This window comes from Talpa europaea (assembly GCF_964194135.1).
Source record: "Talpa europaea genome assembly, chromosome: 14".
NCBI lineage: Eukaryota > Metazoa > Chordata > Mammalia > Eulipotyphla > Talpidae > Talpa > Talpa europaea.
In genome coordinates, this window is record NC_140082.1 from 85784080 (window position 1) to 85799351 (window position 15272).

At 42.6% G+C, this 15272-nt stretch overlaps 1 protein-coding gene across 1 annotated transcript in view; it reads right to left on the reverse strand.

Moving 5' to 3' along the window:
- Positions 1-15272, reverse strand: part of MCTP2 (multiple C2 and transmembrane domain containing 2) — a 159336-nt gene that overhangs the window by 100624 nt on the left and 43440 nt on the right. Inside the window, exons 8-9 of the mRNA XM_084254074.1 lie at positions 9187-9351; positions 6924-7054 (exon numbers count right to left, since the gene is read on the reverse strand). Of these exons, the coding sequence (XP_084110200.1) occupies positions 6924-7054; positions 9187-9351 (296 nt within the window). The remainder of the gene's footprint in view (positions 1-6923; positions 7055-9186; positions 9352-15272) is intronic.

Genomic DNA, 15272 nt, shown 5'->3' on the forward strand with positions numbered 1-15272 from the left:
GAGCTTCTGCATGTAAGAAACTCATCAAGCATTAGACACGTTACAAAAAATATATCGTTTAAAATAAACCTCTATGATTTGAATCAAAGCATTTTTTTCTGTAGCTGTGAGGAAACTTTTCAAGAAAACAGTTACTGTGAAAAAAGGTGTAGCTGCAAAAGTTTATTTCATAAGCAAATATGTAAGTGGGAAATCAATTTTGTATGGAAATAAATCTCATCTCCGCAAAATGAAAGGATTGTCAAGTGTGTTAGCCCTGCTATCTCAACAAAATGGAGTCCCCACAAATTCTTCTTCACCAACAGTGCAGGAATATACCTTGGGAGGGCCTTTTTGCTAAGTATTATTGTATAACATCATAAAGACTTCCTTTTAGGAAAGCTCTTCATAATACAAAATGAATGATCAAGATTTGTAAGAATTTTCTCCAGTGGTCACTTTTAGTCCAAATTAGCAATAAATTATTTTTGGCACACTCATTTCAATACCATTAATAATGGCAATTTACTTTTGAAACTGACCGTTTTGTTGTGAGGGTTATTTTTGAGAGGTGAGGGAGGTTGTTTTTGAATTATCAGAAGTTATGGAGCAAATGAGGGTCTGAGGGTTTAAAATGATGCATGCTAAGGCAATAATAAAAGTTTTTTCTGGGCCTCCCCTGGTGGCACAGGCGGTTGAGCACAGTGTGGTGAAGCTGTCCGCAGCCTCTGCAGCACAGGTTCGAACCCGGGGGGCCGGCGAGGGTCCCACCTGGCGCAGCAGACCTCTCTTTTCTTGCTCACTGCTCCCCTCAGCAGTGTATTTCAGTCAGTCTGCCTGTTCTGTTTGCCACTCTGTCTCTGGTGAACCCTCTCACCCTCCCACGCATCTGGCCTGTACCCCGGTTCTTGTATAAATAAATAAATAAATCTTTAAAAATAAATAAATAAATAATAAAAGTTTTCTTGGATAATTCAGAATGGACCTGGCATTATTTCTAAAAGGGCATCTACAAAAACTGAGCACTCTGAGAAGATTAATATTAACCCTGCAAACTCTCCCAGTGACTGTCTAAAGGCACAAGTTGGTTAAAGAGAGAAGTTCATTACTTCACACAGAAGTTGAATCATGTGTCAGATGAAACAGAACATGCTTGATTTCTCCTCAGAAATTATCATTTCCACAAACTTTTCAATCATGAGATGGGTGTAAAAGTTTCACTCTGATTACTTAGACAACATGGACAGAACACACCTGCATGAAAAAGTCCCACCTATTTTAGACAATACAGTCCCCAAAGCAACCGTCTGGGTCTTCAGGACCAACTTAATGGATTCTACATTCTCAGTTGACTAATGAGTGAGTTCAGCTAAATCCTTACTTTTATTTTCTCAGTGACTTGAAAGGAGAAATTAAATTGATAGATCAGCATCATGTCAACCAACATTAAACCTTGGTCCTTCTGCCCATGAGTTATGACCCAACCTCTGGGGTTCCCAGCCCCATCATGTGAATGGATGCCAAGTCTCAAGAATAAATTTAAAACTACCTTCTCCTCCCTAGTTTAGTTAAGTAGCTCCCTCTGAAGATGACTTTGCATAAACTCTCCACAATCAAACTGCTCTCTGTACCCACCTTGCTTTCCTATCTATCCCCACATTCTGGAAGAAAGAAGGGAAGAAGACAGCAGAGGAAATGTCTTCCATACAAGTCCTTCTCCACTGAGGCTCTGACTTTATTTCCATCTCTGTCCACACTAGTCCAGCTTGTCCTAAACACTGAAGGAGACTCAGAAGCCCTGGGGGTTAGCCAGAAGCTTGAAGAATGATTTACATCAACCCCAAGCCAGGAAGGGGCTACTGTGTTATGAGCAAAATAAAAGATGAAAAAAATTAGATAAAAAGACTTCAAAATTTCAGATACTTTTTACCACAACTCTCATCATACCTTCCAAAGAGAGAACAAAAAAAAAAAAAAAAAAAAAAGTGTGGAAAAAAATGGCTCCTTTTAGGTTCCAGTGAGATAAATCCTCTAAAATCTTTGAGATATAAACATTCTGAAATACATTCATGAGAGAGATTTTTTTCAAGTAAAAAATTTGACAGGAGAATCTAGGCTTAGTCATTTATTTTCCATTAGTGACAAGTCTATCCTGTGAAAATACTATAAACAATTCAGGGGCACCTAAATTTTAATTCTACTGAGGCACAACAGAATCTGTTATTCTTTCCTAGGTTTTTCTTATATGTTTAGTTACTATTAAGAGCAGGAGATAGGACGAGACTCTGAGTAGCAGGAGTCACCACTGCAAAATTCCCACCACTGTTGCCCCCCTGCCCTGGCACCTCCCAGGCTGCGAGATACATCGCGTGCTCTATGGTCGCTGAATAAAATGAAAGTGCAAATAGATGCCAATGGCATGAAAAACCCAAAGTAGAAAAACAACACTATGAAGTCCATGCTTTGTGTTACCCACACAATATCTGGCATCTCTGTTTTTTCCCATGTCACAAAGCCATGACATAAATGTATTTGTAGGTGTGACACACACAGAGAAGGCCCAGCCCTGTGCCCACCGCCACGGCCAGTGTCTGGGGCCTCATCTCCAGCCCGCAGGCAGTTAATGTGCTGAGTTAGCAACGGCTCTGACCTGCTGTTCTTGTCTTTCTCCATTAATCCCACAGCGTTTTAATGTTTTAATTCAACACATAATTTTACCGTATCAGTCAGCCAAACCTGCTCAACTTTTACTTGCCATGATAGCTTTTAACCTCTTATTCATTACCATAATTCTATGTTTTATATTACAGACTGGTCAGCTTTTAACTTAAATGCAAGGGGGTGAAAAGAGAGCCATAGTTTTAAAAGCTGTAAATCTCAGACCCTGAGGAAGAGGGTGAACAGGAAGAAAACAGTGAATGTGTCAAGCCTGGCTGTAAAAGCAGATCAACGGCATGGGGTGCAATTTGTCGAGAGAAATAACCCCAACGCTGACTGGCCTCTGCATCACAGTCACTCATAAAACCTGGAGAACGTCAGCCATTTGCACAGGCACCGTTGACTCTGAGGCAACTTGGTCAAAATGGGCTTTATGTTTCTCATTCTTAGCTTCTCCAAATGAAATTAAGTCTAGAACATTCTATACTGAGTTACCTCTAGAATCACCTTGAAAAGTAAAACATAGCTCAAGGAAATGATATGGTTCTTTTGAAACAGCACAGGTTGGCCACGGCATGATCTGTACTCACACTCTGGCCATTTTGTTTAAAAGTTGAAGCAGGTTAAACTTAGCTTGATTTCTTACTCCTCCTAAAGTTCCTCCTTTAAAGCCTGCACCATGGCTGGGCTCTCAGATCAGATGCTTTTTTCTTGCCCATGAGCAAACACTGGAGTTGGAAAGCTTCGTGGGTGTAGGATCTGCTCTAACACCTTCACCTCTGCAGCCCTGGCCTTCTCAGGTGTGACTGTATCTCCGTGGGATCCTCCAGGTGGACTAGGGGTTTCAGAAAGTCCCAAAGGTCTCAGGGGAGCCTGGAGGGGTGACTGCCAGGCAGGCCAGGTTTCCACATCATTCCATTAGCCACCCACCAAGGCTGATGGACAAGGCTCTCCTCACATGGGGCCCACACCACCAGCTTCCCAGTCCAGCTACAAAACCCACAACCATTCAGGCTAATCTATAGAGTCAGCCAGCCCTTCAGTCACGTGATGTCCTTCCCAATACATTCTTCAAGATTGCACTCCTGTTTCTAAGAAAAAATGCCCCCAAAAAGTCCAAACTTTTGTGAAAAGAACAGAAATATGTGTTTATCAATATCATTCATTCTCTTAAATGGCATAATTTTAGTTACGTGTGTGATGGGTCTATAGTTGCCAAGCAGAAGAATCTCAAAATTAATAATATAATAAAATTTACATTGACCGCTCAGAGGCCTAAGTAGCAAATGGGCCTTGTTGCCAACAGTCCTGAGGATGTTGTGTGGGGGCCACTGACCCTTCTAGGCACACAGGACTGCACACCAAAACACGTCCACTGTCCCAGATCACACGGTTCGTGAGCCCGGCATGTCCAGCTGACAGCCTGGTGTCCTTCCTTCAGGAGGAGGGAACTATCTATGAGGGGGGAGCTTCCTGGTGAGAATTTCCCAAGAGGCCACAGGGAGCTTTAAATGACCAGCATCAGGTGACACCGAGAAACAAACATGGGACAGAGACAGGCCTTAGCTACAGTCACAATTCATTCACGCTGCTGAAGGGTGTCCGCATGTGAAAAGGTAGTTCCCGGGCCTCCCTGGTGGCGCAAGGGGTTAAGCACAGCACTGTGAAGCCATCCATAGCCTCTGAAGCACAAGTTCGATCCCCGGCCAGGGAGCTACCCACATGGTGCAGCAGACCCCTCTTGTCTCGCCTGCTGCTCCCCTCAGCAATGTGCTTCAGTCAATCCACCTGTCCTGTTCCCCACTCTGTCTCTGGTGAATCCTCTGACCCCTGTACCTCTGGCCTGTACCCCAGCTCTTATATGCATAAATAAATAAATCTTTTAAAAAAAAAAAAAAAGGTAATTCCCAAAAGCTGGGAGAGAAAATAACTGAGCCTTAGAATTGTAACAACAAGGAAAAGGAAATGGGAAAAAGTGAAAATTATAAAATAAGAAGGAAAAGGAAAGGAACAGGTCAGCTGCATGCAGTGGCCAAGGCCATCAACCCTCCTGTGAGGCAGAGAAGCCCCCAGGACCTGCCTGGCCATCTCTTGCTGGCCTCCATTCTCCCTCCAGGTATTTTAGAGCAGGGCCACCCCACCTGGAAGCGCCCTCCTGGGGTGGGGGGGCTGTGCAGCCAGCTCCCTACAGACGCCTGTTATTTTTGTACCTCAGGAGAGGAAATAGGAAAAGGATACCCTCCCCAAATCCTTCAAATCCAAGAAGAGGAAGGACAGATGACCGCTAGGGCAGGTGCACTTCTAAGTTACAAACAGGAAAGCGCTAACATAATAAATGAATGCCCAGTGACATTTCATAGACTAAAAGGGGCATCTTTAATTATTTTTTGTGAGGCCACTGCACACTCATTTGGAAAAGCATTTCCTATTAGGTGAAGGAAGCGTGATAGCACAGTGACATGTGAAAGGCACTATTCTTTGCACCTCCTAGAATAATAGCCAGTCAGGTCATCCATCACTGAAGGCCCGAACTCCCACCCCACAGACACCACTGGGGACAAGGAGTTCTCTGCTCTTACGTCAATGCCCCTTGCCATCTGACCGGCTCAGGGCCTCTGGTTCCCCCACCACGGATGCTGTCAGGGCACCAGTGTGACAAGTGTCAGCACTACTGAGCCGTGTCTGAAGTCCCCCTACTTCCCTATGTCAGTGGAGGAGGGAGGATGGAGGCCAGCGAGATGGCCAGGCAGATTCTGGGGAGCACTTGCCGCAGAAGGACTCCCCGCACCAGCTGAGGATTGTGGGCTCCATGGCCACTCTGATGCACACGCACCGCATGAGAGATGCCAAGGCCACCAGAGCTCTGCCTGCCAGGCCAGTGGAGCTCTAGTCAGCAGGGACTCAGCAGCCTGCTCTGGGCAGCCGGGGGCACCGCGATGTGGCTGCACCTGGTGTGCGTGATTCCCGCACAATCACTGGGGACAGTCACTGACATCAGGAGGGTGACAGCCAGGTCTGCCTAACACCTTGCTGTGTGCCGGCCAGCCAGATGCCACTGCTCAGACACTGGGAGGTTCCACAAGGATCTGCCCTCCATCATGTCTGCATAAGCAGAAAGGTGGGAGGTATTTTAGACAGAAAGCAGGGCTGGTGTCCAGCTGCTGGGCCTCTCCCATTCCTGCCTCTAAACTCCTGGTGGGTGGGAAAACCCTTCACCTCCCTGGAGCTCATTCCCTTGTCTGTAAATCAAAGGGGCGCCATGAGTGATTTCCCATCTTGACTGTTCAGCAATAAAACCCGGTGACTCCAAGGGTTAGGCCACGGAGAGCGTGGCCAGGAAGAGGTGTTAGGATGACCCCTCCGGCCCCAAGAGACAACCCAAACACTTATCTCTCAGCATCCAAGGTTCCAGAAAACTTGGCTTGAAAAAGATGATGACATTGATGGCCAACACTTTCGTCTAAATGTAAGATGCGTATACAGACTCCATCCGTGTGGGATGGCGAGAAGGTGAAAAAAAAAAAATTTGGTCTTTGAAATCACAGAAGTCTGGGGCTGGCACTGTCTGCCTGAAGTACACGGGGCCTCTTATATGCCATGTCCTCGTCGGTAGGGGAGAATAAGGCCATTGACTTGCTATTTGAAAGGGCAAAGATGGCTTCTGCTTCCAGGACATCTCCCCATGCTGCAGTGGACCAGCATGGGCAGCACAACCTCATGGAAGCGGATCCTTGCTGCAGCCCAGCAGGGGAGCCACAATCCTCTGGAATTCTTTCCCAGGCAGGGGCGAGTCCTCAATTAAGTTGGGAGGGTTCAAAGTAAAGAAATAAGAAAGCAGATCTGGCCTCAATCGATTTCATTATGGCTTGCCTCAAAGTGTATTGAGCACACTGAAAAGCTTCCATCAGCTGGGATACCAAGCTCCATTAAATTATATGATATTTATGTAATTCTATGATTATGCAGTAATCATATAATTACAGGATAATTATAGAATTTTACTAAATTATATGATATTTCACTGCAAGGGAAACCAACATTATAGCAGCCACTGGAGATTGATAGAAACATGTCCCAAATAGCCTGAGATCGCGCCTCACCTTTCTTCAGAGAAATCCCGGTATATAACTACATCCTTACATTTTAATCAATATCAAATGATATTTACCAATTACAGGCAAAAGTCTATCCCAGTTAGGGACCACCTTAGACATTCCTGCTGCCCAGCCCCATGCAGACATAAGCCCCGCACCCCTCCCAACCTGTAAGAAGCAGAGCTGACTCACGTGCCCAGGCGCTCCTCATGCTTTTTGCTGTCCTTTCCCCACACTTCAATGTCCAAAATGCCCATCCTGTCAGAGAAGTAGTGAAAGTCAAACTCTTCCCGCCACTGCGGATTTGCACTCTTAACCAGTGTCTAGAAAACATGCAGTTATAATATTTATTTTCTTAAAATGCCATTCATCGCCATAGCAGCTACACATTCATTTCATTTCTACACTGCAGGAGGTCGTGAGGATACAGCTCTTATCAAGTTACACTTCCCTTTTGGAACGAAAAGGTTTCAGGAACTGGCAACACCTCACTGTTCTTCTAGCTGATCCCCAAGTCAATCTGTCAGCCATCAAGTTAAAAAGACTACCACCACCCCACAAGGGACCAGAAATCATATATATCGGCCATATCACAACAGATATTTGACAATTGTCCTCTCTTATGTAAGATAACTGCTGAATCAAAGCAAGCTAACATTTTTATTGTCACCTCCATTCAGTGGTGGCTTAACTAAATGAATGGATAGTGTGGGATCTTAATTAACATGTGTCAGATGCACGACATGAGAAACTGTCACTTGTCCATTGCCACCCAGTTTTAAATTCGAGTTTACAGCATCTGGGCACTAGAGAGGAAGTTTCCCTGTAGGCAAACTTAAACCTTAACGAGCATGGCTTGCAAGTTCCACACGTGTTTCTGTATCTCCAAGAGCAATTTCAAACTCCTCATGTGTCCACATGGGTCCACTGCTGGGATTTTCATGTTTGTATCATGTGCATAGTCAATTTGTGAACAAAAAGTGAGCAAAAGTGCCAGCCACCCCGTCTCATGTTGTAAGGGCACAACATCAACTATTAAATCTTTGTGCCAACTCTCTGCACGCAAGATAAATAGGGACGCACAGACCTGGGCTCGCAGCCCGTGCCTCGTAACATCACTTGACTCAACTCATTTCACTTTGGGCTTCATCTGTCAGATCACAGAATTTAGAAACCAAGGAGGAGAAAAAAAAAATCCCTATTAGATCACAAATTAAATGCAATATTCCCCAAGGGGAGTGTAGCAGATATTCGATTAATTCTACATTTCTCCTTAGTCCAAAGGGCTAAGTGTGCTTAGCAATGAATAATTTTTCTATAAATCCTTAGCCTGACCCCGGCTGGCTAAAGGAATCTTGGTGGGGAGATGTGGTTACCCTGGATACGAACACCAAGATACAGCCTGCAACTCCCTGGTTAAACTAATTATCTGCGTATTTCTGCCGTAACTTGCCCTCCATTTTTTGAATTTCTTATAAATGATTCTCTGACATGAGCTCCAATTCTCCACTCCAGGTGCTGGGGTAAATGACATTTCATATTTGATTTTGCACTGAAAATCGTGCAGCGGTGACAACTTCTTGCCTCCTTAAAATTGTTTTCAGCTTGTCTGCAATTCTTAGGTCCTCTGCACGGAGAAGCCTGAATTGCAATATTCTCGGGTCTACTTTCAAAACCTTCCACTGCCTTTTTTTTATTCTATGTGGCTTTTGGCAAGTGGCTGAACATTCAAGTTCCCTGTTCCCTCAATCCATAAAACATAAGAAATAGTCCTGTCTGACAATTATGTAAAACTAATTAATTACCATGGTTTGGAGACTCTGGTTTTTGAAATAAAAACCACACCAAATTACTAAGATTAAAAATTAAGTGGAATTTGGATCAGGAGGATACGATGATTGATTTCTAAAAACAGCTAAAAATGCCATTACTGTTGTTCAAAGCAAATCACTTTTAATGCATCAGAGACTTTATTTTTGTAAGAAGTCACAGCAAAAATCGGCAGCACTGGGAGACTATTTTTTGGTGTTAATACTACTAAGTAAGAGAAAGCATTGAGTATGTAATTTTAAAATTACATTTTTAGGTATCTCAATTATTTTAATGCAGATACACTATTTTTTGTAGGATTTTGAAAACATTTAATTATTTTCCTGCATTCTAAGAAACATACTTGCTTATTTTCAAAATGAAAATAAATCTAGTCTTTAATCTGTTATTTAGTGAGCTTTCTCTAGCTCTCATCAGTATATTAAAATAATTTATATGAAGCAATCAAATCTCCATATTAATGGACCGCACCTATACAATTATTTTGGTTTCTGGGATTCTCCTAAGTCAATTAAGAGGCTTCAAAATAAAGTTTATGCTTATGAAATTGAGATTGGGAAAAATGCTTTTTCAATTCTTTTATTCTTAAAGAAAGTATTCTCCTTAAGGAATTGACAGAACTTACCTTACTTTTATACCTCTGATCTCCCAGTTTTAACTGGACAAAAATCTCTGTCATGCTTCCTCCTGAGACATTCTTTCCTTCCAACAAAGTTATGCTTATAATCCCGTTCCAGAGCTGGTTCTTCCTCAAGGACTCGGAGAGCCGCAGGTTACGTATCAAAGAGGACTAAAGCAAAAAAATAAGGACGACGTATAAACTGGCTGATCATACTTTAGTGAGACTTTGGTGATTAGAGGAATTCCAGCTTTCCCTATTTGATTAAAAATAGCACTCCCTGCCTGGTGAGAGGGGTTTACTTCACTGGTTTTGCAAACCTGCCATTCCAGTTACATTTCCTTCCCCAGCATTGGACTGGAAACACACTATATCAGGGAATGACTGTGAGTAACACTTGCATTTGGCCCAGGTCTGTTCTCCCACCCAGATGCTGTCTTTGGTAAGAATCCTTCACACCGCCTTTGGCTCTTTTAATAGTACGAAGGGAAGAAAGGCATTCTGGGATACAGATAGAAGAACAAGGCAAAGCTTTGCAGGGAAACAAAATACCTCTGGGCATTTAGCAGAAACAGTTTTGAATTTATCCTTCACACTTGAATCTGTCCCTACTCCCCTTTATTCCTTGGGCTACTACTAAAAAGCTCAACAACCACAGAGATATTCACAACTCCAGACACAACCTGTAATCAGCTAGCCAGCTAAATGAGCTTTGTAGATCTGGAGGGAAAGGAAGGATAAATAAAGTACATAGCACCCAGTTGGGGCTCAGTAACTGTTAACTTTTTTTTTTCCCTGTTTTAAATGATGCTACTCATGAACACACACAGAGAGAGAGAGAGAGAGAGAGAGAATACAGAAAAAGGCAAACAATCCCTATCATTAAATTATAAAGGAGAATAGGCACATTTTATTTATTTTTAATTTTCATTATGTAAATTTTCAAACATACACAAAGGTAGAGATAATAGTATAATGAATGCCTGCAGGCTTATTCACCACATTCAGCCTTGCACCAATTTGATTTCATCTCTCCCTTCACTATATTTTTCTGGCTGAAATATTTGAGAGCAAAATCCGTATTTGTTTTTACATAACCACCATGCCATGATCACAGTCAACAAAAGTAAGTATGATTCCCTTAATATCATTAAATACCCAACACATATTCACATTTCCCTGATGGTCTCCAGCCATGCCTTTTTATGGTTAGTTTGTTTGAGTGAGAATCCCCATATGAGCCACACACTGCATTAAGTTAGTGGAGTTCATTTACATTCTCCGTTCAATAAGTGAAATGGCACAAGCATGGACTGCTTTATTTGAAGGAGAAATAAATGGACTGGAGAATGCAAATGGCGTTAAGTATCATAGTAAAGCAATGAATTTCTAACCCCATATATTCGTTCCTGTCATCCACTCGCTGTATCTCTGAGATCACGCAGACACCAATTTGCTCGGACACCAGTTAGCCACAATTTATACAACAAATGGTCTGTCAGTCATATTAATTGTATACCGGCTTACCTCACCCAACACACATCACTTCACCACCTTAACAAATGAAGAACAACCCCAAGCCAGGCACCTGGTCAATCATTTGATGATAATCTTAAACAAAATACACTTAAGGAAACCTATATTCCAAATTTCATATCCATGTTACTTTTCCCTTAAAATGCTCACACACATGCAAATATACACACTCAAACATACATATGAGCGTGCTGAGACACCGCAGGGAGGGCAGAAGACAAAAACAAGTTCTATTTATTTTTAAGTAAATAATTAATTTGTATATTGAGCTGTGAAACTATACTCCTGAAATGCATCATACTGTAAAACAAAAGTAAATGACCAACAAGTGATTTAAAGAAAGAGAAAGAATTCATTTCAAAGCAAAAAATTCTCTCCTTTGGGGAATGTGAACAATTATTCACTTCCGTTGGTCGATAGGCTGTGAATAAAATATAGTCAATAATGAAAGTTTATGAAACAGTTACAGTTAAGTGATTTTATGCTTGTGAAAAACACATCCACAGCATCACAATCTACAGCCAGACAGACAGACAGACACATGTGTGTGCTTATCTATTGGCAGATGTGTACACAGAGGTGGATATACTTAATGCATTTTATAGTTTAATAAGTACATGGGCTGAACACTTCTATCTTTGAAGCAAAAATGAGATTTTGATTCATATATCCTGCTGGCATTTCCTTTTTTTATATATTTCTTCTAAAAGTTTGACTTGCCAACCAACGAGCTAAAGCATGACCTGTCCCATGGCCATGCTTCAAAGTTCCGACAGATCTATTCCTCCCTAAACACTGCAACTATTTCAAAATCCTTTTTATAAAGAAGGGAGTAATGTCCACAAGAGATCAAAGGGCATCCTACAGTCTGGCAATTGCCTAAGAAAAATGGCCACGCTTCCATGAAATATGCCCTAAAATAATTTTGTGGCTTGGTATGTCCTAATTTCAAATTGGATGTTTATCTTGGAAAGGCTTCTATCTAACTTGTCCATAAAACAGCCCCACTTAGCTGTATGAGCTCTGTGAAAATGGAATCCAAAGCTGGTTATTAAGGGGAACTGGAGATAGATTCCATATGGCAGAACAGCATGGAGGGCAAGACTCAAGCCTCCATCAGGCGCGGCTTGGCTGGAGCTCCTGATCTATCCGTGGACACTCGTTGCATTACACCAGAACATCTGGATTATTGCTTGTAATGTCCCTGGGAAATATCCACTTTCCATCAAAGCCTTTATCTATCTCAGTCGGACTTTGAACATTTAGTATTTAACACAGTCACGTTTGATGTGACAGACTTGCTCTTTGCCTTCCAACAATTTTTTTTCCCCCTGACTAAAGGCAGGGTAGGAAGAGAAAGGTATTTATTGCAGTGTTCACAGATAGAAAAGAACACAAGACCTTTATTCTATTTATTTCTCCCTAACTATTTCTGCAAAACTCACCATTGGGATGTTCAGAAAAGGTGGCCTCCAGGAGAGAATAATCTGGGGGGTAGGGGTGCCTGGGTTTGCAGGAAGTGGCTTAATTACTTTAACATTTCTCTTCCACGGCGAGACTGGCATGGGACTGAGCGTGGAGTCTGCTTGGGGGACAGTGTCAGGGCGTCCTGGCTGTGGCCGGATGCAGAGCTGAGCTCTTGCTTGTGCTCCCACACTCCATACAATAAATCGACTCCTCTGCACTCACTCTGTTAACTCAATAGCTCAGGTTTTCATGTGTGTGCCCTCGCCTATAAGTGAAATCTGTCATCTTAATGCAGGTTGGAATGTGAAAGCAGAGAAGGAAATGACCCATCAAAGGAGGAGCCCACCCCACCTGAGCTGAAACAAACACCAGGAGATAAAGCAAAGTTTCTGGGTCCTGACCCTAATTTCTCAGCAGACGTAATGGATAAAATATAGTACATGAGGGTTTTGTTATTTTTCTCTTTCCTCCCAAAGGATCGAAACCTTTTACTATTTCTCTGTTGTTTCATTCATAGGCCCTACCTTCCCGAACCCTCCCCCCGACCCCCAGTTACCACCCATTCTTCTAAACAGACAGTGGGCTTCGGAAGCATCCATGCTCAAATTTAATAGTGAAAACAAGGTGGGATGAGCAACTCAGAAACAGATTGACTTTCACAAAGTTGAAAGTTTCAGAAACAATTTACTTCCAGCTCATGGTAATCCCACAGAAGCAAGCAAGGAGCCAGTTGTGAAGAAACTGCAGGGTTTCTGATCACTTCTGGGACACTCAAAATGGACAGCAGTTGGGGACAGTCTGAGGACCTGGGCCAGGCGGCAGGCTCGGGAGGTGGTGATGGGGACTCAGCACTTTGTTCTCTTGGTGTCTTAGAAAGGAAAACCCAGGGATGACAGACACGCCAGCTCGGTGCCTCCTATGTGTCCCGGGTCAGGAAAAGGGGCAGAGAGAGAGGTGTGGGGTAAAGAAAAATCCTGAACAGAGAAGAGGTTGTCCTGGAAATCTGTCATCTTAATGCAGGTCACCAAAAGTTACATTAACTTTAGCTACGCCACACTCCAGAACAGCCTATGCTGACAACGCTGTGGAGCAGTTCTTCAAAGTCTGCCCTGGGAAGTAACGAAACACAAAAAATAAAAAGGTGAAAAGTAAAAAGAAGGAACAAGGAGAAAAAGCCTGGGACAGGGCACACCTACTGAATGCAAACTATTCTGTGAGTGATCTAGCCACGTCTCCATTGTGGTCAGCTGCAGAGCTGAACTCTGGAATATAAAGAGATAAGCTTTTCATGTCTCCAGGGCGTCCTACTTGACGCTCATGAATCATTTCTCCTAAGTCATTGTGGGAAAGTAGATACTCAAGGTCAACAAATGCATGAGAAAAAGTTAACTTTGCAAGCAAAATGAGGAGTAAAGCAAGATTCCGGCTATGTGGGCCACTGCTTTGAAAAGCTGAGGGAGAACACTGAGTCTGTGAAAGGTCTCCCTGAAATATTCCTTTCAAGCCTCTTCAACACATGAGAAGACTGCTCATTGTCAACGGCCCCTACAGCACGTCAATGAGAAGATCTACACATCCACAGAACAGGCTTCCAGAAGAGATGCCACTTGACGGCTCCTTTATATCATCTGAAGAGGGCCCTTTAGGCATAAATTCTCCTCGAGCTACACAAAAATCTTTGCATAAAGATATAAAGAAAACCTCTTAAATTTTCCATATGGACTTGGACAAGGAAAATGAGATTTATATTTGCAGATGAAAACTGTATCTCACTCCCAGGGATGTGAATGATCTGTGTACAAAGGCCTTGGCTAGAAAAGCTTTTTTTTAATTAAAGTTAATATTTTTAAATCATGAGGGAATATCATAATTTTAAGAGCTTACTTCTTGCACTTGAAAATCAAAATTAGATAAGAGAAGATGAAAACAATTGATAGAGTTTATAAATACTCAATAACTCTCAGTGTTCAGGACCAAGAAAATACTTCAAATGCATTAAGGAATAAGGGGGTGAGGGTGGAAATGAAGGGATGTGATCCAGCAAGATTTTTTTTTGCCCTGACCTCTAGTAGATTCAAAGTTAAATACTGTGCTCATCTGTAATAATAGCCATTGTTTATCTAGTATTTCAATATTCAGTATTTCAGTAATATTCAGTATTGCTTGACTCCCCTGTATCATCCTGCCAACCTTCATTTCTGTGTCTTGTTTTTCCATGTCTCTCCTTGAATTACAGTACTTCAGGGGTGCCCTATTCAGGGCTGGGTCAGAATGAAGCCAGTGAAAGATGGGCCTCCCCAAGATGTCCAGAACAGGTTCCCAAGACCTCACACATTGGCATATGGATTATTTCAAACTGAGATCAGTTGAGGCCCTGCCGGCTCATGGGAAACTTTTACCACTCCCTTAACCATCTAGAAGAATGAAAATAGTGGGGTTATCCAGGGTTAGGATTTTTATAAGAAATAAGCTTTCCACCATGCAGGGAAGATATCTGATTGCATGAGTTCCTTTCTCCCCATCATGTGAGTCTCCCACTCTCCCCTTGAAGGCCCCATACTCCACCCCATCTTTCAGCTCAGGAGATATTCCTGCATTTTCTTCATTGACCTTGGAAACCATGTCTACATAGATTTCCCGTGTACATATGTCCTTGAATTTTCTCTTTTCTACCACAAATCTGTTCTATGTTAATGTGATTGCTCTACCAACCCAGAAGGAACCCAGAGGGGTAGAGGAAATTTGCTCTCTTTCCCTACACCTGTGAGACAGTGGGGTGAACAGTTTAAGGAGGTGCTCACTCACTTCTGCAAGGGAAGGGCTGGTACCTGAGCCCAAGTGCCTTCTGTCTTACAAGGCCATCAACATCTCATCCTTAATCCCATCCCTATGCACCGATGGGTGGAAGATAGATAAGTAGATAGGCAGATAGCTAGATAGATAGAGCAAAGACACAGTGGGTCTCCCTTCAAATTCTTCTGACTGTCTTTCTTCAATTTACGTTCTCTCACATTAAACTTGCTTTGTGGCAAGATACCTGCCAGGATCTTAATATGCTAAAACCAGGTCACCAAAGTCCAAGTCCTTAG